Source organism: Vanessa tameamea, chromosome 20 (genome assembly GCF_037043105.1).
Source record: "Vanessa tameamea isolate UH-Manoa-2023 chromosome 20, ilVanTame1 primary haplotype, whole genome shotgun sequence".
Lineage (NCBI taxonomy): Eukaryota > Metazoa > Arthropoda > Insecta > Lepidoptera > Nymphalidae > Vanessa > Vanessa tameamea.
In genome coordinates this window covers 339500-364831 of record NC_087328.1, presented here as the reverse complement: position 1 = coordinate 364831, position 25332 = coordinate 339500, and the positions used below count along the sequence as shown (strand labels likewise).

At 35.1% G+C, this 25332-nt stretch overlaps 3 protein-coding genes across 4 annotated transcripts; all 3 read right to left on the bottom strand.

Annotated features, from left to right (window-relative positions):
• Window positions 1–696: 696 nt before the first annotated feature.
• Window positions 697–12414, bottom strand: LOC113403735 (phosphatidylinositol 4-kinase type 2-beta). 2 transcript variants are annotated; one of them, XM_026644314.2, is made up of 9 exons: window positions 11578–11874; window positions 3982–4100; window positions 2642–2842; window positions 2448–2573; window positions 2266–2363; window positions 1946–2069; window positions 1500–1861; window positions 1340–1429; window positions 697–961 (listed from the first exon to the last, which is right to left on the bottom strand). In XM_026644314.2, the coding sequence occupies exons 1-8, from the start codon at window positions 11597–11599 to the stop codon at window positions 1342–1344; spliced, it is 1140 nt and encodes a 379-aa protein (XP_026500099.1). In that variant the 5' UTR covers window positions 11600–11874; the 3' UTR covers window positions 697–961; window positions 1340–1341. The 2 variants fall into 2 exon arrangements, with proteins under 2 accessions (XP_026500099.1, XP_026500098.1); XM_026644313.2 differs by lacking the exon at window positions 11578–11874 and adding an exon at window positions 12034–12414 and having other exon boundaries at window positions 701–961.
• A 4339-nt stretch (window positions 12415–16753) lies between these two features.
• On the bottom strand, window positions 16754–18051 carry LOC113403806 (histidine-rich protein PFHRP-II-like). Its single transcript, XM_026644406.2, has one exon. The coding sequence runs from the start codon at window positions 17830–17832 to the stop codon at window positions 16834–16836; it is 999 nt and encodes a 332-aa protein (XP_026500191.1). The 5' UTR covers window positions 17833–18051; the 3' UTR covers window positions 16754–16833.
• Window positions 18052–22358: 4307 nt separating this feature from the next.
• Window positions 22359–23528, bottom strand: LOC113403802 (uncharacterized). The gene has a single exon (XM_026644399.2). It carries the CDS (start codon window positions 23460–23462, stop codon window positions 22431–22433), a length of 1032 nt encoding a protein of 343 aa, XP_026500184.2. The 5' UTR covers window positions 23463–23528; the 3' UTR covers window positions 22359–22430.
• Between the last annotated feature and the right edge of the window lie 1804 nt (window positions 23529–25332).

Here is a 25332-nt window from a genome sequence, read left to right as displayed (position 1 = left end):
CTCCGTTTGAGTATCTCGTCTCGTCCGTCCGCTGGCAGCGACACGTGGCACATAAACAGTCGACACAACCTCGTAACAGCGCCGGATGGTTTCACAAATATCGTTTCTTGTTTATTTAAGTATTTATCGCAGAATTGTAAGCATTCACCGAGAGTTTAAATAATGATGGTATTCGTTATTAGGGTATAAAACGATACAAATATATTTATCGGAAATTCTTCGCCGTTTCAAAGGTACATCTTCCATTCGACAAAGGACCGGTCAGGTCAGTCTCTCAGCGGTCGGACATATGTATATGACAAAAATGAGATGGAAAGAATGAAGTGAACGGTCGCAATATGGCGCAGCCTCGCCAACCAATAGGATGGCTTAATATCGACCCGCGACCCTGGAGCGTGTCTATCGGGGTCGCATTCGTGTCGCCGCGCGAGTACGTTCGGACAAAAGACTCAATAGTTTCGTTTCCGTCAGACGGCTCGCCACTCGGACCCGGACGCTCTATAAATTAAAGTCGATAAAGGAATGATGTCCGCGTCTCGCCCTAGAGCTACACTCGTGGTTCTGATATAACTTATATAAATAAATAGACTAACATCTGAGAGAAGCATTCGACTAGCTCGCTGCGAACCCCCCCTAACGCCCCCCCCGCCGAAGTTGAACGCCCGCGTGACTTCGCGTCACTCTGTCGCTAAATTATATTTCAATCCGAACACTTTATACCTTAGGATTATTTTTACATTTACAAGAGTAACTGGAATGCTTGTTTTCCTTAAAACCGTTAATTTCGAATCGATTTTGAATCTTATGTCGTTGTAATAGAGAACTAAAAATTGTGTGAGAGTCGTTTCAACTTCAACAATACGTTATAATGTTTAATTAGTTAACGCGCTATGCTACCGTACATACATACAAATGGTTATCTATATATAACAGCATCGCCGGACTCGCTCCCCGTTGGTTTCTGGAAAGCGAATGAGATATTAGTTTCTCGTTGAACGGAAATATTGAACCATCGGTTTAAGTCTGTTTGTCGTTACTGAGTGTGCGGTCGAGAGTCTGAATCAAAAATATTTATTCAACGTCAAAAGTCGTCGTCAAAATTCGGGTTCGAACCAAACAACTCGGACCCGAGAAGAGAAGGCGGACCCAACTGCGGGGTTGTGTCCAAGTCGTATCGAATATGTCGCCGGCACAGAAGTACCGTCACCGCAACCTAACTAACATACCGATGGCAGCTCCGTTCAAATCAAAATCAAGATTAATATTTCTATCTGAGCTGCGATATCACCTAAATATGTGTACTCGTATTCAGTAAGCATGTATTTGTAAAAGATCTCACCGTCACCACCAGGAGAAGAAGGGCGACTTGTGCTGGAAGCGCTGCTGGAACGAGTCGAAGAACCGCGACGAGGTGCTGCCGCCCTTCGACCTGCGACAAGACGGGGGGTCAGGTCCGACTAGCCACCGGTCGAGGTCTCGGCTACCCGAGGAGGGCTCACCTCTCCACGACGACGGCCGGCATCTGCACGAGCTGCACGGGGCTCTTGCCGTCCTTGAGCGCCTGCGTGAGGTTGAGCAGCTGCCCGCGCATGACGGACATCTGGCGCTCGAACAGGCCGCGGTCGAAGCCCTTGTCCTGCTTGAACAGCACGTGCAGCTCGTCGCACAGCTCCTGCACGAAGCTCATGTCGGACAGCAGCGGCAGCACCAGCTGCTTGGTCTCCTGGCTGAACGGCCGCTTCGCCTGCGGCAGCCAGGCCCAGTGGTAGGGGTAGGCGCGCCAGGAGTCGGGGTGCTTGAAGGGGAAGGCCAGCCCGTTGTCGATCGCCGCGATGCGCACCTCGGGCTCGCCCGACCACTCCTGCAAGGCGGGTCAGTCACTGAGTGCGTGTGCGTAGGGGGTGGGGGGTGGGGCGTCGTGCGCGGCGCGAGGGGGGAGACTCACGGAGGGGTCGGTCATGCCGCGGCTGGCGGGCGCGTCGTACTTGATGAGCCAGTTGTCGTTCCCGCGGTCCGTGTTGCGGATGATGTAGTCCAGCACCACGAGCCGCTCGAACTGCAGCTGGAACCTGGCGCGGACAGACTGGTCAGGCCGGCATGCGGACGAGACCCGCGTTGTTGGCGGATCCGCTCGTTATAATATGAGTATTTTTTATTACAATTGCTGAATATTTTATTTCATCGGTTTTGATCTAATCCTGGCTAGTTTTCGAGATCACCCACTGTAAATCAAAGTTCATCAGGAGAAAATAATTTATTCTTTACTTGTCCATGATCCTCTCCGAGGGCGGCTCCTGCTCGAAGCGCCGCAGCCAGTAGTCCGCGTCCTTGTATCCCTCCACGAACACCTGGAACGAGCCCATCTGCCCCACAGAGACATGACATTAGCGAGTGCACGACGTGTATCATCTGCAATGAACGGCCTCGAGGCCGGCAGGTCCCGGTACCTTGGGCGGCAGGCCCATGCGGTTGAAGCGCAGGTTGGGGAACTGCTCGGTGATGGCGCGCTTGAGCCGGGAGCGCTCGCGGTCGATGCGCAGGTAGTTGAAGGTCTCCGACACCAGCTTCACCACCTGCAGCACGAATCAGTGAATTGGCTGTGCACATCGGGGTATTCCCGACGAGAGAAACTGTCGCTCACCCTGGTCTTGGGGACTATCCGCAGGCCGATCTTGGAGTCGACGAGGCTGGCGCCGGCCTCGGACAGGTAGCCCTGGTTGGGGATGAGGCACGAGCGCCCGAAGCAGCACGGGCAGCACAGCTTGTGCATCCACTTCGTCCACTTCGGGTTCAGGCGCCCGTACGGCTCCTCGTCCTTAGGTTTGAATACGCCGACGATTTTCTGAAAAGTTAATTGACATACATTAGATATATATTTATTTTATCTGTAAAGGGTTCACTTCGAGTCTAATGTCACTCCCAATATTCTTTTCTTTTTTATTTACTGAACACATTAATGAATACTTTATCAGTTTATAAGTAACGTTCAAATAGATTATAATTAAACAGTAAATACGAAAAATGTTTCCTTTGCACCAAATAAGAAAACCAAGCTCATGGTTCCCTTAACCCCACAAAGGATATTTTATCTGTGCTCCTGTCAAAACGAATTTGACACAACTCACTAACTGTCTTTGTCTGTGTGACAGCTGAGTTTTATATTTAGGAGCAATAGAGTCCAACAAAATTTAAGAAATAATTTTGAAAGCAGTATTGCGATAGGCAAATACAGTGAAAAGTCGTTATATACAATTTTTATATCGAAAGAGATATCAGTGCAGGACGACGGCCCACTTATAAGTATTATAATATAATATATTACGGACTCCTTATTTTATCCATCCGTCGAGAACATTGTATAATAAAATAATAGTACTTTTTAACTTCAAACTTAATCTCTAACTTCGTTTACAAAAGATTAGAAACATAAATTAAAAATGTAACTTGGATTCAATCATTTTCAAATAATTACCGGTTATCCTCATAAGTATAATTAATTACTTTAATGATATATTACTGTAGTGTGACTATAATAATATTTAAATTATAGCAACACCACAGTAATGTATCATTAAAGTAATTTCTAATTTCTATTTGAATAATTCAAAATAATTGTAGCCAATTACAATAGACTTATTGCCATAAAATAACATTACAATTCCTTGGCTTGACGTAAAAGGTTTGTCGCGTGAGTGTGTACCATTTTACGAAGTTATTGCGGTATGGAAGATGTGAAACATCGAAAGTAGGTATTTAGTAGTTCAGTATTTCTTTGATTTGTATAATACTATGTCGCTTATGTTGTATAGACATATATCACATTTGGTGGTGTTGCTTTGAGCCAACACTGGCAGATAGCTGATATAATAAGGAGTAACATACTTTTAGTTTAGAATGATGTCTAAAATAAAAATAAAACTTAAATTCAAACGCGCACAAAGTCGCGGGCACAGCTAGTACATAAAAGTAAGGTTGACTCACCCCTCCTGGATTCTTGACAAAGTATGAACCGCTGGAACCCTGGTATATCCGCTCCGGGAATATCCCATTGTCGATGGCCACCTCCGCCTGCCACACGAGCTCCGTGAACTGTGGGTCATCTGGAAACGATAAATTGCATTCTGATAATAACAGATAATTAATATAATCTGATAATAATAGTAAAGAGATTTTGTAAAATTGTTTATTGACCGGTTTTTTGAACGCGTGCCAAAAATAATAGAATGGCTGTCTGAATCACAAAACGTGTTCTATCGTGCCTCTCTAACAAAATCTGTCTTCATCTTAATTGCATACAGGAAACTTTCTTCCAATTTCTGAAACGTTGATCATAGTCAAGATAATTGGTCGAAATAGATGACCAATCAGCGTTGAGTATTTAGTAGATTGTTAAATACTATTCGCTCATGATTACATGCTCCAATAAACTAATGCTACAATAAACATGCTCGACAACAGGCCAAATGACAAAGAGATTATTTTATTCTCGTGATGAACTGGTATTTAAGGATAGCAGTAATTAGGGTCCAGTGGCTGGAACACGTGTATCTTAACCGAAGATTGCTGGTTTAAATCCAGGCAAGCAGGTGTTTATAATTCAACTCTTGCTCGGCAGCGAACAAACATGGCGTGGAGTGGAGACCTGCATGTGCGGGTCTATGTGATAAAAATCTGTCACATGTTTATCCATCGACCTTTAAATTTTTCCGCAAAATGAGGCCTTAGCCCAGCATAGGAGTTTATACAGGCTGTTGTTTGATTGAGTGATTGTGACAATCATGGGTAATGGCTCATTTTGTCAAGATCAATTTTATCACTATTAGAGCTCGACTAGACCTCATATTGAGGAGTCCCTTGTTACGTTTTTCATGACCAAATGGCGTCGATAGTTTGTTAATTTGAAAAACTCTTTATGTAAACAGAAAAAGAATAAAGAATAAAATAAATACATTTCTATATTTCTTTCTAACACAGACGAAGCCGTAAGACATTTACCGATACTTAACTCTATTGTAATCTATTACTTCAAAGCTTTAAGTTTAAAAGTGTAATGTCGCCGAGGTCACTGAGCACGGGGAAGACATAAAGGAAATTGATCGGACAAGTCGGTATTACACAACCGACGTACGTTTGAAGGTGAGCGGAATAAGAATATCATAAGGCCTTAACCCGAAAACCAGATCGTCATCAAAATAATGCAACAATGAAAATGTTTGAGAAATTATAATATAATATAATATAAAGGTCGCACAATTGTCTGTTTGTTTACAAAGAAATCGTCCTGAACGAATTTCAACGACGGCGGATAGTCAGACTAACGAACTACGCAGTAGATAAAGCGTTGAAGGTTGAGCGCAAAAAAGTCTAACACTGCAACAGTTACAAACTCCAGGCTATCACTGAGAATTCACGTGTGATCACAATTCCCATTTTTGGATGGACTCAGAATTAGAACCCAAGCCCTGGATCTGCAGTTTTAAACACAAGCCAATATCGATCATTTCATTACAGATCATTTAGTAAACAAACGATATCACCAATGTGAAGTTGAAAACTAGGTATTCAAAGGTTTGGGTTAGGTTTATACCGAATTGTACCGCATATTGAAATGTTTGTACATCGAGCGGGTAATAGTTAACCGAGTACTTATCTTCTATATCAATTCACGTGTGAAATAGCTGAATCGGGTAAAAATTAATCGCAGAAGTTGTTTGAGAGCACAACATTCTTGGCACAGATAAAATATATTCAAAGCAATATTATCGTATACGACGTAATATTAGTTTACATAATCGAGTTCGAATCTGATGTATACATACAATATCAGTGTAACGCGGCCACGGACGCACCGCAAAATATTATTAACGAGTTTCATTTTTAAAGACATAACAACACTATCTTTAACGTAAGACGGCGCGCCCTTCCACTTGGACACAAACTTCATTTGGTTTTTTTTCTACATGAAGATTATTTAATATCATCTCGTGGTTAAGCTATTTTATCATCTTAGGATAAAAGCAATTTACTGTTCTGGACATCCCGTCTTAATACAGGTAAGGAGGTGCAAAAAAGACACCCGCTGCGCGTTGGGAGCGTCTCGCATGATGATGTGTACGTGGAAGTAATCATAGGTGGACCATTGGAATCTTATTTGGGGGCAGTGGAGACCAAAAGAACACTGCTCGCAACCGGACGCTTGTTGTGTTTAAGCTGGTTCTGGTGCAACGGTTTAACTAATCTGCTTACTATCAGTTAAATAATATCAAACAATATATTTAAAATAAAAAGTTATGCTTAGAACTATTTTACTGATGACTTAACGACTTAAGTTTGTTAAGTAATGTTTTGAAGTATGCTGAGTGAGTAGGTTGGTTACATAGAAGACTAGTAACTTGTTATAATATATAACTTATGTATAGTGACTATTAACAAACTTGTTTTTATCAAAATGTCATCAAGTGAATGGAATTTAAGATTATTTAAGAATATAAATATAGAATTGAATATATTTTTGTTAATAAACCAATTTATCGTATTTCCTATAAATTGAACGAATAAAATTATATTTTTCATAGCATTCAACTGCTCTACCACTGCATATTATAAAATAAAGTCCTCCCGCCGCATCTGTACGCGATAAACGCAAAAACTACAAACTAAACTGCTATACACGGTTTTCACTTCGGCACAGAGTGATTCATTAAAATTTTGCGTAAATCGGCTGAGATATGATGATAACATATAAAGACGTAAATCCTTACTAATTTTATAAAAGCGAAAGTTTGTATGTACGGATGTTTGTTACTCTTTCACGCAAAAACTACTGAATAGATAAAACACAATCGATGATATAAGCGTTCTAAGTAGACCTTTATTCTACCGGTACGAAGCCACTAGCAGCCAGTACATAACATATTCCCTTTGAGAAATCGCTTATTAAACAAATTCATCAGCTGTCGCTTCATTCAAAGGGTCGCTTTCGTAGCCCTAACACTCTCTGTCTGTACATGTCAGCCGTGTTAAGTTCACCGAGATCATTTGATTGCACACACACGCCTGCGCGTCTCCCACGCAGTTTGTCAGTTTCTAAAAAGCGCCTTTTCGTAATTCTACCAGAATATATAATAATTCTTTATCGTCTGTGTAAAAACTACGTTATTTAATAATTATTATTAATTAATAATTAATTATTATGCGGATGATTGTATTTTGAGGAAGGTCTTGAGCATGTACGTGGATGGATATAGAGGAAGGGGACGACCAATGAAAAGATGGATGGATTGTGTGAAAGATGATATGGCTGGAAAGAATGTTACTTGAGAGATGACGTCAGATAGATAAGTATGGAAGAAGAAGACATGCTGCGCTGACTTCAAGTAAATTGGGATACGGGCAGGAGGATGATGATGATGTCTGTGTAAAAACTACTTTATATATGTTTGCTATATTCTTAAATATAGATGTATTTAACATGCTTATTGATCGCTTAAAATCCATAAGCAGTTCGTAAATACATACCCAAAGAAATGTAAAGAAACGACGAAATAAAATTGGAGGATAATCTTATTTTCAAAATATTTTCGTTACTATAATATGTTTATTTATTAAATACTCGAAGGTGACCTTCTCATTTTCAAGGTTCCATAAAGAAGTTTTTTGTATCCACCAAACCGAACTAATTCCAGTTTTTCGTAACTTTACAATAGGAAATTTTGTATTTATTTATTTGGGTTTGGGTACCATTTACATAACCAATTCTTTGAAAAAGAAAGTCGTATAGCAGAGACAACCATCCATCAGATATATTATTTTCGTATTTTACGATCACACATTTTTTAGATGATAAAAGCGCACCGAACAAGTATTTATTGATTGCCCGACAGGATTTATGAAAAAAATATTTGCATTTAATCAAGAAAACTTTGTAATTGAAATGAGCAATATAGATAGATCGAGTTTCTCGTCGGTTCTTCTCAGTAGAATCTACATTACAATTGTGTCCCGTAATTGTATTCTGTGTTGGTTTTTTTGAGCATCATTTGTCTTCTGAATATACCGACACCTTCTATACGAAAATATTTAAGGAAATCTGTCCAATGACAGTGATTTTACTAGAATTACAATTGTTAATTTAACGATCGATAATGCTACTCAATAAATATATAACATAAATATTAATATGAAGCAACGCAAGCGATAAGAATAAAATAGTAAAGATTAGCCTTGAAAGACACAAAATATTCGAAAAAAATATTTGTACCTCACGTTGTCCAAAAATTTTTTTTTTCGATAAAACTTCCAAGACAAACACGTACATTATGCAATCATTACAACTAACTTCTACATGAATAATTTTATTCATAATCTGAATAACATTAACCACGCGTACATATGTCCTACAGTTTGGAGTTTGTAGATTTTATTCAGACACATATTCCTCGAGATGTTTTCCTTCGCGACGTAAATTTAAAACAAAAATTAAGCTTAAGAAAACAGCGGTGCGTATTCCGGTTTGAACCAGCTCTCATCGGTTCAGGTTCACATGTTCTGGTCATTAGGGCATCTCGGCTCTTAAAACTCTATTGTACGCTTAATAATTCTTGATATAGTTATTATAAAATTATTAGAAGACTGTTACCAACTAAAGCAAACCCAAAACATTTGTACAAAATATTATTAACATAAACTTAAAGCATTATTTTTAGAGATAATATTTTTCTTAATTATTTTTAATGAGTAAAAATTACAAATACTCACTACAACAACATAAATTATCATAATTGACTATTTATTTTATTTATTAAATGTTTATATTTATAAATCTTCAGTACATGTCTTTGTAACTGAACTACGAAATGTTTCGACATATTTCGATGTTTTTTTTTGTATTTTTCCCTGCCTAGTTTACATTGGGCCCGGTAGCTGGCGCTGTGATCGGGTAGTAAATATAATGATTACTTCAGCCGGACGAATTCGGGATGGGTTGCTAGCGTAGTACTACATAACGTTACTAATATTATAAATACGAAAGTTTGGATCGCTGGGTGTGGTTGACTACAACCACACCAAAACGACTGAACGAACCTGAGTAAAATTCAGCACAGAGATAGATTATAGTCTCGAATAGCACTTAGGTTATTTTTTATCCCGGAAAAATAACCAAACATTGACAACAAGATGCCGCGTGCGAATATTATTATAATAAATATTATAATGTCACATAATGGACCTTTGCATAATTTATTAAATTAATAACTCTATACATTAATTATTATTAGTAGTAGTAAATCATGTGTGAGTAATGGCTATTAAAAGAATAGATTTTACAAAAAAAATTATATGTTTTGCTGACTAGGTACGCCATGAAGAATAAAAAATAAAAATGTAAATATGTACATATATCGGTGTATTCTCTAACAAAGGAGCCCCTTCGTTTAATTATCGGCAAGCATTAATACTTTTAACTAATTTGTTTTTTTTTTGCGGTCTACTCTCGTGTTGCGCATCGATAGACTATCGATAGTATTGTCACGTGTCGATACTATCGATAGTTCTGCGACGCTGGTCTACTCTTCCGTTAATCGCTTCAGGCACATATCACATCTTGCAATACGAGCGTCACTCAATACTAATGAATGCATATAATTAAGGGATGTGGGGCGCGTCTTCGTGATTCAATTTATCATTACTTCAGAATAAATATTAGGCATCGGGCTAACATCGTATTTGCGAACATGACCGACCGCATTGAAACGCTATATAACATAGAATTGCTCTTCCTAAATGGTCGAGAGGCGAAAGTAAATAAAAAAAATTAATTAAAAACATAACTATAAAAAATATAATCAGTATCCCTTCATAATGCTTATTTAAGTTAAGTGTTCAAGTTTATATATGTTCTGTATGACTCCATAAAACAAAAGTCCTAGTCATAAATAAGTTATTTATTTGCTGCCTCACTCGCATTGCTTGGAATAAGTAGCAGAACAGTGACAATGTAGCTGTTCTTGGAAATGCCATTTATACTAATTAGTTTGTGATAAAGTTAAAGTTTCATGTGTTTTTTGGTCTAAATTACTCTTCACAATTGACGTTGTAACAATATGATTGTGTTCAAAGATATTTCTGTACAATTGTTATAATTTTTATTACATATATTTGTTTTTATGCATTGGTTAGAATTGTTAATATGTGTATATTATTATTAGTAAAAAAAATATTATTTTTTATTGACTTTACTATTATAAATATTACAAATAAAACTACATTATAAATGAGCTGCATATACAATCAAGTGTAAATTATATGATACAAAAATCTACCTAATTTTGATACGTATGATCACTTTCAAACGTCAAAATATTTTAAGGTCATAGGAGGTTATCTATTCACTGCTTACTATTACACCGAGTAGTAAGCCGAGTAGTAAGCAGCAGCTTATTATTAACAATTACTCGTATCCTATTCTAGGAGTACCTTTAGATTATGCTTGTTACTTTTTAGCAGGCCTTTTTATATTGTTTATGTTATGTATGTTTTGTTTATTTTACATAAGTGTATTTTTTTAAATCTATAATTGTTGCATCCGAGAAATATATCACTGATATTCATCCATCAGTTCTTCTCAGGTCTGAGATTCTTTTGAGATGTTAATTTCTGAACCAGTGCGGATTTTGCGTCAATCAATAATCAAGTGTAAATCAAGTTTAATAAGGAATAACGATTTTGACTTTAATTAAAACTATTCAAAACTTGAATGGAATATTTATTGACCCAAACAGTAAGACTTGGTAAGGCTTCAGAGCATATGTAGTTTTAAAGTCAACACATCTGATATTGATACTGCTCCAAATTTGTTATAAAACTATTCTTATTATACAAATAAAAGTAACCAGGTAGATCATAGCCTGAATATGTACATATTTCACTTTAAAATCATTGAGTTTACGATTCATGTGTGGAGTTACTATTTGTCCATACTAGATATATAAATTGTATATACATAGTTGATGGTGTAATTTCATTTGGGAAAATGAGTGAAAGAGATTTTTCCAATAGATTCTACATTCCAAATGTTTTAACTATTATAAAATTAAGTGACATGTGGTTGCAGAGTGTTCTGCATTCAGGAGAAAACCCCTCATCAACTCTAACAGATGTGACCATTTCAAAGGGGCTAATCGAAATTGGTTACAAGTTACTACCATTATAATTTAAACAAATATTACATTGATCAAATATGTGTATATAGTGTTTTGTTTAAGTTTTTTGTTGTGATGTAAAAATAATTATATTCGCTTATTTTCTAGTACTAATAGCATCATATAAAAATTATGATATAATTTATCTTTAAAGCTTGTAAAAAGTGAGATAAAAAGATTAAATATACAACTTGGGCTTACTACTGTATTGCAATTTATAATTTAACTAAATTAATATCACATACTCAATCATAATTTTCACATACATACAAAACCAACATATGGATTGCCATTTCACTGGAAAGATTAATTTTATATTTATATTTAAATACAATACGAATAGTTAAATACCACACCATACATATATATTACTTACTACACAAAAATGGAAACTCCATGACGATTGAATACTGAAAAACAAGTCTGAAACCCACACAGCTGTTACGCTTCACTGAAAACTGACATGAAAATATAAACTGCACCTATATTCACTCAAGTTGTATATAAATACACTTTTTTTAACTAACATGAAGTTTGATACCTAATGTTAGTTTAGATTTCAAACAGCAACAAAGAATTATTTAAATATTTTTCAGTTTTCAAAGTAAAATATTCATTTTGTGCGTTGTTTGGTATTTTCGGAAAGATTTACTCATGACTTATTCTTATTGAGTTCCAAGAAGCCGTATCTATGTTTCGGAAGTCTAACAAGTGAATTGCGTTAAATGAGTAACTACAAATGTTGATAAAAGTACGCATGATGAAAGAAAATGTCTATAAATTAGATTAATTAAGTCGACGACGAGTTTTACCTGATTAAATTTAATTTTACCTGGGAAATGGTTGAAAGAGACATCTAGGTCGCCGCGGCCGCCGAGGAGCGGCTGCGACTCCCGATTCACACCAGGAGAATCCACGTTTCCTTCGAATCCGACCTCTGGCACTAAACAAATGTCCTCGGCACTACTGGACAGAGATAGCACGCCGTCATCGGGAGGCGTAATTGCTGTGTTGGGCTTGTCGAAATCGAGATTCAACAGAGTCTCTTCCGTACTCATGAGTAATGTTAAAAAGGTGATCTCTACTGAGCCTCATCTATTTCGTATTGTAATATTCTTTGTTTCACAATCATTAACACAAACACTTCAATACATTGAGATAGACAAAGACTATAGAGCACAATTATTGACAGAACTTCAATTGACAAGACTTCAAAATATCATAAAGCATAGACTATAAACTAAGGCCTTTCGCAATTCGTTCTTGCGTAGTCTTTTGCTTAGTATCGATTATTTTTAACGATTCCGAATTCTTAGAACAAACGGAAAGACTTAATTGCATTACATTGATTCTTAAGAAATTTACTGTTTTAAATCATGTTTAGCCTGGTTAAGATATTAATTTTAAATGATTATGATATTAAGTTTATGAATTAAAATGAAATTTACGATCCATCAAAAATTACATAAAAAGATTAAATATATTATAGCCTATTCCAATCGAAGTAGGAATAAAGATAAACAAACCTTAAATTTACGTATTTCGCGCGATTTGCTAATAATTCAGCTACATTGTGCATTACTAAGAGTTTATGATTAATATATCTTTATTTACATACTATCACACTTAACTACTTATATCCACTTTAATTTTAATCCAAAATTCCGTTAGGTATTTTCTAGAGGTTCAAATTTTTTCGCCATTTTTTCGCAAATCCATAGTGAATATCATAGATTAATCAAGCAATCAAGACCAATGATATCGCGTCAATTAGCTGTCAAATAAACAACTTATTTGGCTTTTCTCCTTTTATGGTTAGAATATAGTATACATTAATATATAATTTGAGCTTACCGCAATTTGTAATGTAACTATAGAATTCTGAATTATGCAAATAAATAAAAATAATCATGTTAAATATATTTTTTAATATCAATTGTAGTACTTAGGGTTATTATAATCAACTTCAAATTTTTTGTTATTACGTCGACTTTGAAATTCCCAGGGGCATATATCATTTAAAATTATTTTAAAATCTGAAACATTCCGAAGTATATTAGAAATATAATATTATACTAATAGAAAGAAATTAACTATTGTATTATCGTATATTATAATTTTCACTATTTAGTAAAAGCAAAATCAAAAGCATATTTAGCAAAAGTTTTTAAGAGTTGTAACCACAAGTTATATATATTTTGAATAGTTTCTTACCTGTATTAAATCTGCAATTGTGTTTTTTTACATCGCAACTGTTTTTAAACGTTACAACGTTGCCTGTTTTGTAATTGCAGGCGCAAACGATGTTTGTATCATCATCATCCAGGCACGACATTATGGAACAACTGTAAGCCCTTAGCGGTTCATTAATGATGTCATCCATATTTACAAATGGAGGGGACATTGCAGCACCAAAGCTTTTTCGTACACTTACAATAGGATTCGTTTCTGTATCGAGGGTTAGTTGACCATAATGTTTAATATTATCTTCAAATGAACTATAAATATGTGGCCGCGTTTCTGCATGTATGCAGTAAAAATAATTTATTAACTGTAGTAATATTAAAGCTGAAAATATAAAATTAGACATTTTATAAAATAAACTTAATTGAGAAACATTATTTAAAGTTGTATTTGTTGGGAAAATTGTCATTAAGATGATATGGAAACTCACCATTGTTATATATTTTAATATTTATGAAACCCATAATTTGTAATAAGTTTCGTGTGATTATTATTCCATTCCGTTACTCGAACGGTCTTACAATGATTTCTTTTAAATACATTCTATAACAAATACGGATGTTAAATCAGAGTGAAACGTATTGAATTATAAACGCCTTTATATATGACTGATTAACGATGATTACAATAATCAATTTTTAAAATAAGGCCATAAAAACTATTGCTTATTAAATAATAATTGTAATTTATAAAAAATGATATCAAAGCATACAATATTATAATGTTAGCATACAAAAATAACACCGTAAAAAAATGGTAAAGAGAAAATTAGACACAAACGGAAATAAAGTTATAATCAAAATAAACAAAAAACAAAATCATCACTTATTATTAAATTTGAAATAAGAATCAAATTCCTGAGCATCAGTATATCCTTTATATTCCTTGTTAAGAGTAGCTTTATCTGAAATGCCTTGCTTTCCAAACAATCCTTTATCATGATCGTGATGATAATAACCGTTTTTAACACCCGCACCAGCACCTGCTTCAAATCCTAGACCTTTCGCACCAATTTTCTTAATCACACCACTGGTTTCGTCTTCTGCATAAAATTCTTTGTCTTTATTGTATTCATCCTTATGTGAAACCCTATGAAATCCTTTTAACTTTGAACCCTTTTTGTACTTTCTTTCTTCATTACCAGCGACTCCAACACCTGTTGCCGCTACGCCTTTTGCGACAGCGTAAACACCACCATCGTCGTAAGCCCCTGCATTATGAATACCGGCTAGTTTAAAAAACTTTTTTATGTCTTCGAGGTCATATTTTGTATTCAATCCTTTGTTATCTGAAGTTTTCTTCTCACTTCCGGACGCACTAACTTTAGTCTTTGGTCCTTCACTCTGCTTGGTAGTATCTACTTTCTTATCGGTAGGTTTGAAAAAATCGTCCAAGGTACCATCTTGGGATTCATACTTCAAATCCGATATATCAGTGTCAAGATTATCAAATTCCAATGAACCCAAATCAACTGGCGATGAATCAGTCCAGCACAGAATTGATGCCAGCGACAGTAATAATAATGATACTTTGTTTTGTGTCATTTTCTTATTTTTTTGCACGATCAGACGCAATTGAAGTAGGTTACGACACTGACATACATGCGATCTGTTTAGTTTATATAGCCTTTGTTCCTAATTCGTGTACAAGGGTAAGTTTTTTCCTCAAAAATCCTTATATCTGGTTCCACGCGGTTGCATCTTAATTGATATAGCTTGTCGGTTCGCTGACATGGATCTGTCAAGGCTTCTCAATACTTAAATAACAAAAAATATTACGCATATTGTTTTTATTACTAAACGTATTAAATATAAGAAAACTTTAAAATCTTTAAAAAAAAATTTTTTTTTAAATGTAATGATAATATTTTATATTATTACAAATTGGTAATGAATACTAGTAACTACAAACAATTATTCATTCAATGTTCTCAATTTGTGTTTATAATTCAGCCGTGCTCGGCAGTGAAAAAAAACATCGTATGCAAACCTGCATGTGTCTAATTTCATCAAAATACTGCCACATGTGAACCCACCAAACCGCATTGGAGCAGCGTGGAGGCCTTAGCTCAGCAGTGGCAAATTTACAGACTGTCACTTTACGAGGAATTATTATCATTTGTACAATGTAAGTATTCATCTAGAGTTGTTATATTTTGCTTCTAAGCTTTACACAGTCGAATATAAAAAATAGAATAAACAAAACTAAACCTAATACATAAGTATTTTGCACGGTCTTATTAAAATATATTTGCATTTTATCTTTTTATATATACCTACCTTATAATATAAGTATGAATGATAATTTTATTTTTAAACTTTACAATGACAAAAATGTGTCATTTTTATTTTAATTAATGTAAATTAATGAAGTTTAGATCTACAATAAGGCGAATCCTGATTTACTAATCGATTTCCAAAATATTGAAGGCCATCATTAAATGTCTTCTTTGAAGCTTGAACTGTAAAATTAATTATGGTGTATGGCTTTGAACTGTAAATAGTAATGATATATAAGCTGATGGTTTTAAATTTAGAAATTATTTATTATGCAGAATCGTTTAGTTTACAGATTAATATATATTTCTTTGCTAGGGTACTAGGCAAAGATCCATCTGTTAGGGTGTCACAGGGCATATTTTTCTTCTTAATCTCATTTATTATTTTTAGGGATTCGGTCACCAAGTATTCACGTCACCATACAAAGTATAAGCAATCCATTCATCCATTGGCATTTCCTTGGTTTAATAGGTACTATTATTACTAGTTTGCACAGTATTCTGGTCATTTCGGATACCAGACAAGCAGGTCAGAGTTCTTATAAAAATATTCCCTTCATTAATATTTTTTATTTTGATTAATGATATCATGTTTATTTAAAAAGCTCAAAATTTGATTTAATTTATTTTATTTATATGGTATGTATTACTATTTATAAAAAACAGGAAATGCAATATTAATAATACCGTGACGAGGCTCATTATTCTGTTTAAAAAAAATAGTTTGACAAAAAGCTTAGATTATGTGACTGACGTGTGTTTATCTTTTCTTTTTTAAAATGAGAAAAAAAATGTAATAATTGTATTTCCTATAAAAAAATATTTACCTTTTGATTTCGTATAAATATATTATTTTAAAAAATATATGGGAAAAATTTCATGCCAGATATTTGACTAAATATATATTTTTTAATTTTTCTTGTATATTAGATAGTTATATAGTTTAAAGCATTATGCTTATTTAAAATAAAAAGTGTTTCTGCTTCATTTCATTATTTTTTTATTTACATTTGTGCAATACAAAAATATTTACAGCTTTATCGAGTATCAAACATAACAAAATATTCAAGCAATAAATTAATCAACATTTATCTAAATTATGTTAAAATTTCATTCTTCGTCGTCGTGCTTGTCGTTTACTTCGTAATCACCATCGGCTCCACCAAAGGCATACTCCTTCTCCTGACCCCCGCCTGCCTTTTTCCCGTAGTCCTCGTGGTGCTTGTAATGGCTGTCAGCACCTTCCTCAGAGGAATGACCTTGATCAGCTTCATCCACTACACCCTTAGCATGGAATCCAGATTTACCGAATCCGCCCTTGTTAAAGCCTGAGTCGCTGTGTCCTCCCTTCTTGTGACCGCCAGCTTCAGAACCGTGATGAGCATCTTGGGATCCGTGCTTTTTGAAGTTTCCACTGTTGTCGGCCACATCGTAGAAGTCGTGATCTTTCTTGAACTCGTCCTTGTGGAAGACCTTGTGGTAGCCGGTTACTTCTTCGCCCTTGCTGAAATGTTTCTTGTGGCCATGATCTCCTCCTTTGTAACTGTTTCCGGCTTCGTGATGTTTTCCGTGAGCGTCTGCTTCGTCATGGTGCTCACCCTTTTCTCCTTTAGCTTCATGGAAGTAACCTTCCTTATGCTCCTTGCCATACTTGCCAGCGATTCCTTTAGCATGATGATCTTGGCTGTGGTAGCCCTTGGCGCCTTTTTCGCCCTTGGCAGCATGATGTTCCTCACCGTAAGCACTGCCACCACCGACTTCGTGTCCGACGTCTTCCCCAGCCAGTTCCTCCTCGCTGCTTTCCTCAGAACCTTCATCAGAACTCTCATCATCTTCCTCTGCATCTTCAATTATGATGGGTTTAGCGGCTACATAAGGCAACGGGATCGGTGCCAAATCGTAAGCCTCAACCGCTTTTAATGGTTGACCGATAGGTAAAGGAGGCGCAAATGCTTGTGGCTGCTGGTAGCCGTGCGCTCCAACCTGGATGAGGCTGGCTGGTCCACCATTATCGCTTCGGTAAACGTAACTCGTGGCTGGAGCTACGTACCCGACCTGGACGGCCGCCACACAGGCTGCCACACATAACAGGCTGATTGCTGTCTTCATGTTGAGATGTTTCCTGTTCAGCTAACTGTGCTGTAATAATTTGCTAACCCCGTTGCCCAATATTTATATCTGGGTTAGAGACAAAAGAAGGTCCGTGAGTGTTCGCCTGATACCTTTCTCGTAGCCATGTAACAGTTTATTTCTCACGAGGTTATAGGTGACAAAGACTTTGTTAATGAAAAATTTGCTTATTGAGTAACGTAATGCGGGCGCCGACCGCAGACGACGAGCGTGAAAAGTTTTTTGTTCGTGAGCCTACGATGATATAACACGATAAATCTGAATTACCGATAGCGTGTTGAAATATTTTTTAAAATGTTATCGATTGTTTAATATTACGCTTGGATATGTTGTAAATTCTGATGCTTCTTTAAAGACGTATGAAAAAACATTTGTCATGTTTACACGTATGTTTAAACTCCATGTCATCGGCGGTTAAAGATTTAACGATTAAAGATATAACTAGGGAAAGATCAGAATATTATGAAAATAGCGTAAGTTCCTGCACACCATTAAAGCTTTTAGAAAAGAAGAGTCCAATATCTTCCGAATACAAATTATTAATTGAAGATTCTATCATTTTTTCCGCAAGAACTAGTTTATTGTGCGTTGACATTGAATTTAGATGCACTTCAAAAGGTTCCGACAGTTGTGAGCGAAAATATTATTAAGTTTGCAAGAAATTTTGAAATTATCAGACTTTCCATCGGATTCACCGGTTTGTTTTACGATATAGTACAAAGTTACGATAAGCATACAAGTACCTATTTTGTTTTATATTTTTTTGTTGCGTGCGCTTTATTTTTACTGTGATATATTTATAAGATGATCTACGAGTATATACGTACTTCTTTTTGCTTACGAATACATGAGCACACAGAACAGTATTTAGGCTTCACGTCCCCTGTTATTTGTGTATTTTAAATAATTACCAAAGTATATACAAACGGACCCATAACGACGTGCTTAATAATTTCTTTGAATTGAATAAAATAATAAGTTAACCTTCATTAGGTATTCGTTATATTATATTATGTTTGCATGTTAGCTACACCGACGAGTAGAAAATATATCAAATTGAATAAGCCAAATTGAGAAAAACACAGTCGTTATTATAGTTTCACTAAAGAAAACCTATATGATTGGTAAATGATTAAATAAAATTGTTTGTAATATCCCTTTACTTATTTTATTGAATAACATTTTTGGGCACTTGTAAATGGTGAACTACAAACGGTTCGCAAATATCAAGTCGAAAGTTCTATGAAGATGAACTGGCAAGGCCATCACCATCATTGCTATGGTTCTATTTACTTATTTAATTAATTATTCAAATAACCATTCACCAACTATATACACAGCCTTAAGATTCTAAGTAGTGATTGTCTCTATAATGCTAGCTAAAAGCGTTAAAGCTCCTATTAAAAAGTAAAGTGGGTTTTAAATAGGGTAAACCTCAAAACGATGTACATAAAAACTCGATGGTGCTTGTCCGTACTTGAACTCCTGCAATCCGATCTTCTGGTCCACTGAGCCATAACGGACGACTTTATATGCGTATGCGTTCTAATTTTATTGTTGCTTCTTATTAATATAATTTAGGTGTTATAATTAAATAGATTAAGTTCTAAGCTTTTAACATTTATTATTTCATGCTTTGGGTGTATTCATTGGCGAAACTGAAAGTTCAACGAGATCTTATTCAAGAATATTTCTAAGAAGAATAAGTCTTTGCGAGATTGAACCACTCTCGAAAAATAGACGACGATTAAATTATTTCAATATAAAAATAAAGAATGATGACATTTCATCATTAATTTTGTTAAGCATTAGCTTAAATTTATTTTAACAATAATTCGGCGACTAGCATATTTCATTTTTCTTTGCCTCGATCTGCCAGGGGAATATTGATGCATCATGCATGTTATGGTTTGTTCAACATAAAAGCAGAAGCAATATAAAAAAAACGCATGTAAAATTATATATATATGCGTTGGTATAAAAAAATATTTAGTGTTTTAATGCCATTGTCTAATAAACTTATATATTAATCCATCTATAAAATGAGACGTCTATAATATCTAAGTTAAAAACGATGGCAAGGCAGGTCAAGGTCAGGCCACGCTTCGATAAACAGACACCTCGGACAACTGCTGATATTCAATCATTTTATAATGACATTTAATGTTAAAACAAGAACAAAAAGTCATGCGTGGCACGTCAATAGTGAATTGTAAAGCGTATCCACGTATCAAATAATATTATTATATGTTAAAACCTCCGAGGCGCGCTGCATCTTTTGATGTGAAGATTTATGTATACAGTAGTATTTTCGGTTAGGCTTTAGAAAAAAAGAAGATCGAGATAGTTCAGTGGTCAGAACGCGTGCATCTTAATTGATGATTGCAGATTCAAACCATGAATTTTCATGTGCTTAATTTGTGTGTATAAACGAAATTAATTATCTCGTTGTTGACGGTGAAAGAAGACATCGTGATGAAACCTGCATGTGTATAATTTCAACGAAATCCTGCCACATGAGTATCCACCAACCCGCATTGGAGCAGCATGGTGGAATATGTTCCAAAACTTCTTCTCAAAGAGAGAGTAGGCCTTAGCCCAGCAGTTGGGAATTTACAGGCTGTTTGTTATTGCTGTTACAAAAAAGCTCTCATTTGTTAATACAGATAATAATAATTGTCATTATTTTTTAATTAAATCTTAATACAATAGATTTCCGGGTCGCGGGATCAGCGTGTCATAACACAAGCCTCTACAAGAACAATCTTTCTTCCAATCTTCTTAATACCGTCTGTCAGTTTTTGTCTGTCTACCTAATTGGTTTTCCCATCCCATGGTTGCCGCTCTGTTATAATTTGTGTCCATTTCGTGCTACTGCCCCTTGTCATATGACACATAGGTAATGTTTACTATTTAAAAGGTAGTAACTTATTTATGTCTGTCAAGACAATAAACACTGATTGACAAAAAAAAGACGCGCTGAGTTTCTTTCGCCGGTTCTTCTCAGGTCAGGGTGTTTTCTTTTCCGAACCGGTAGTATTGTTTAATTTGACAATATGTCAGTGTAATGCTTCTTGAATAAAGGAATTTGAGTTTGAGTTTGAGTTCTAAATGTTGATTCGTCCGATGGGACGACAATCCAACAGAAGCCGTGGCATTACAGGCGACAATTGTGTAATTATTACTTATTTCGATTATTTTAAACTTTATTCTGGTTTTTTATTTCATCTGAAGTTGTACAATAAATAGGCAAAGAAATCGAAGGTAATCTTACAATAGTGTTTTTCAATTTCACAATAAACTTTGCTTAATTAGTGTTATCAATTAATGAAAGAGAATTAGGCGTGAAAAATCAGTTTCACTATTTTCATTGTTCTTCTAATTGTTGTAAAAGTGCTTATGTTTTGTAGGCATTGGTAAAACACAAATAAATATATTACACGTCCGTTCAAGCGTAACCTCTTCATAATACGTATATATTATATATTCTACCGAGCAATAAGCAAGAAATTCATTAGATATAGTTTACGATCAATAAATACATTTTTATAAATGTCCACGTAATTAATTCCTACGCAAGATTCAGCAATTTTAGTTTTTAATAATAAGTTATGTTTATTTAGGTCAAATAATTTTAAATTAAGTTTGTGCTATGAGTCGGGACGACAATAGCCTAAGGGTCAGGATCGAACTTGCGACTATTTACATTGCTAGAATTATAAATATTTATTTATTTATATCGGTATATCTATAACATCAATATGTTTACTATTAAGAAACTAAAAATGATTAATATGTACATATGTACCTATAACAATAACAATTACACCCACTTCACATATTGTATCATGTAATTTAATTTGAAATGATCTTATATGTAATTACTTATAGAAAAAATAATAGTAAACAAAATATATATTTTTATAAATAATTTCGAAGCTGATTAGACAAATACTAATTTTTAAGAAATTTAAAGCCATTCGAAGTATAAACATAATTAATTTATATAGAAGATGGGTACGTTCTTGCTACGTTTAAAAATTGTGTCTTTATCGATACGCCCTTGCTCCCAAAAGGCAGATTGTTGGGTTTTTCTGTCAACAGCCTGGTGTTTAGGGTGTCGTGCTTCAGAAAACAGCTGAAGACCTGCGTCTGAATTATTTTCGGTTGTGTCGGATCTGCCGTTGCATCGGATAATTACAGGAAAGGTAATAAGGCGAATCTGGTTTTCAGTATATATTTGTGTAATGTATCCCTACCTATGTAGGCTACCATAGCTACCATGGCTAAAATGGGTGAGTATGCCATCATTATTAATGAACAGGCTGTGTAACAGGAAGTCAAATAATACTATTCCCTGCAAAGCTGTTGTTTAAATTGTTGTAGTAGAAACTTAATGTAATAAAATGTGAGCTGGTAAAAGATTTTATTGATATAAATTGTATAAGGTTTAGTTTTGATAACGATTGAGAAAAAAGTAAATTCGTAAATAGGTTTCAGTTTATCTTTATCTAATAATAAATTAAATATTTACAAAAGTTAACAAAACTATAACAAATATCTTTAACACGTCAACATCAATGCTTAATCTTGAAGCCGTAGCCGTGGCCTGCAGTCTGTCCCACCTTTGATCCATAGTCTCCGTGTTTTTCACTGGAAGATTCTCCTTCTTCGGAGGAATGATCTGCTTCTGTTCCTGATCCTTCATCATGGTGCCCGCTCGTTCCATAGTGGAGTTGATGCCTTGACTCGTGAGATCCATCTTTATCGTATCCTCTGTCTTCTGCTCCGTGATATTTATGTCCGCCTGCGAATTTATGGAAACCGATTTTGTCTTCATTGTCATAAATTTTATGGTTTTTTTGGCGTTGGTCGTCATGTTTATCGAAGACTTTATAGAATCCATGGGCGTCTGCCTTGCCGGGAGCAGATTTCTTTCCATTATCTTCGTTTTCATTATGTTCGTTGTGTTTTTCATGATCTTTGCTTTCATCTCCCTTACGATCGCTGTCTGAATAGGCATAACTTTCGTATTTTTCATTGTGATAGTCACCAGCTTTACCGTCCCCATAGCGCTGCTTTTTGTTAAATCCTTTATATCCTTTGTCATCGTGTTTATTATCTCCTGCATACCCGTTATAAAGTCCATCACCGAAATGACTCAAACTACGAATGTAATCGTCATAGGCTTTATTATCACCGTAAAGCGATGTATACTCATCAAAGATCTTCTTATAATCATCATCAGCTATGCCATCAATGTGATCTTCTTGTTTCTCTTTTACAGGTATGACACGTTCTGCACTCTGAGATTCCGAATTCTTTTCATCTTCTTCCTCTGTCTTAAGTCCTTTTGAGATTGGAATTGGCGCGCCAAAAGCTTTCGGCTGTTCGTAAAGCTTAGCTAATTGTTCCATGATTTCACTTTCGCCCATTTCGATAACACTTTCCTTTCCATCGTTTTTCTTTTTGTATATGTAGCCTGAGGCGGCAGGTTGAAGGTCAGATCCGGTAGTGCGGACCATCACCATACGTTCAACGGTCTCCCGCATTTCCATGCAGGAGCCGCCGGCGGCGAGAACTAGTATAAGAGCTAGACGACTCAGCATATTCCCCGAGCCTCTCTCGTAGCAATGACAGCGAAATACAAGAGAAACCCTTATATAGCTAATATAATAGAGTTCGAATCGAACGTTGACATTCATGAACGCGCTCTCGAGATTGAGTAATACAGTTCTGTGTCAATGATAATGAAAAACCCTGTGTAATTTGTGCGGCGCGCTCGCGCGTTTATTAGGCGAGCGTAACAAAAAATAAAAACTATGCAGGCATTTTGATGACGGGCGATGTGATTAATATTGTAAGTATTAGTAACTAGACCTTTTACCCGACCGCACTGAAGTCTCGATGTTAAATAAAGCTTTGTTTATATGTTCCTATGTTCATTCGGAGCCGAACCATGCTAAGATGTCTACGATGCTATGTCCTTGTAGCTTTGTTCGCTGTATTTATAAAATATTTATAGATATTATTATTCATATATTTTGAAAGTATTTAGTGTGATATAAATTGAGTGAAATATGACGACTTTTTTTCAAGATGACTAAAATCATGCCGACTGTGTTTTAATGGCGTGCGCCGCGTAAACAAATTGAGTTACAAATATTTCTTTAAAATAATAGTGCTATGTAGACCCACATTTTACTATATGTGGGATCGGTAGCTAGAATTAAATATGAATTATTTTCTTAAATAAAAAAAAAAAATAGGATTTTATAATACTTTACAATACTAAAAGTAAAAAAAGAATCTTCTTGCCCTACCTAGTTGCTTGATGAATATATAAAATAATGGAATATTTAAATAAATAAAACGAGATCCACATATGATGAAGAGTTGTTTTTTTATGTAAAAGTTTCCTTCGACTGTTGTCAAAAAATTCAGAGAGGGTGAGAGGGAGGATTTCCTTAATTTACTTCTGATAACATAACAATAACAATAGATAACATGTGTGTATTTTATAATAAAACCTTACCCTTTCAAATAAAATGAATAAACGATAATTTAAAGTACTTTGGCTGTTGTCTAGAAGTGCCTAATCCAAGCACGCTTAGCAACGCATTGGCGTCAGATATCTTTATTAGAAATTCCCTTTTTTAAATGATTTAAAATAATAAATATATATAATATGATTAGGTGAAGTGTTACCAATTTCCATTGGGTGACTCATTTGTGGCCTATCAGCTCAAGTTAAAGATAGGAACGACAACAACATCTTAGCCTTTATCTAACGACCAGTTCAAGTAAAAGTAAATTTAAAATTTTAAATATTAAGACTGTTTATTTTCAATAAAACATTTTTTTTTAAATAATTATCGGTCTCTAAAAACAGCGTAATTTTTAATGCTTTGATTTTTCCTATGAATGGTCTTGTAGTTGGTAACACTATTATAAAAATTATTTATTGGTTCCTGATTGTAGTTTGTACCTTCTGATAATATTGTATCAGGTTGATCGAAGTTTTCATGATTCATAACATAAAAAAGGGCGTAAGGCTTATTCTTAGCGCTCGTTTTTATATTGTACCTTCCGATCCTTGTCGGTGAATAGCTTCTATCGCGCTTTCCTTCCGTGTGTTGTGCTACATTCAAGCCTCGTTGGAATTGTCTTACGCCACCATTATGTGTCTCGAATTTTTCGTTCTCCTTAGTAATTGAGTTTTCTGAATGATTATTATCTATGCTAGTGATGTCTCTTTTTTTGTTTTCATCCTGTTTAAGAGACTTCATATTGGAATGTTGTTGATTCTCGCTTAGCCGAGTCATTCCTATCGCATTGCGATCTTTTTTGATATTATTTTTGGGAGGTGTCCTTTCTTTGTTCTCTGAAATTTGTGTTTTTTTGTGCTTAGGTAAATTAGACTTAGGATTATTCATATTGTCTATTTTATTATTATCGGAATATATTTGAAACCTGTAG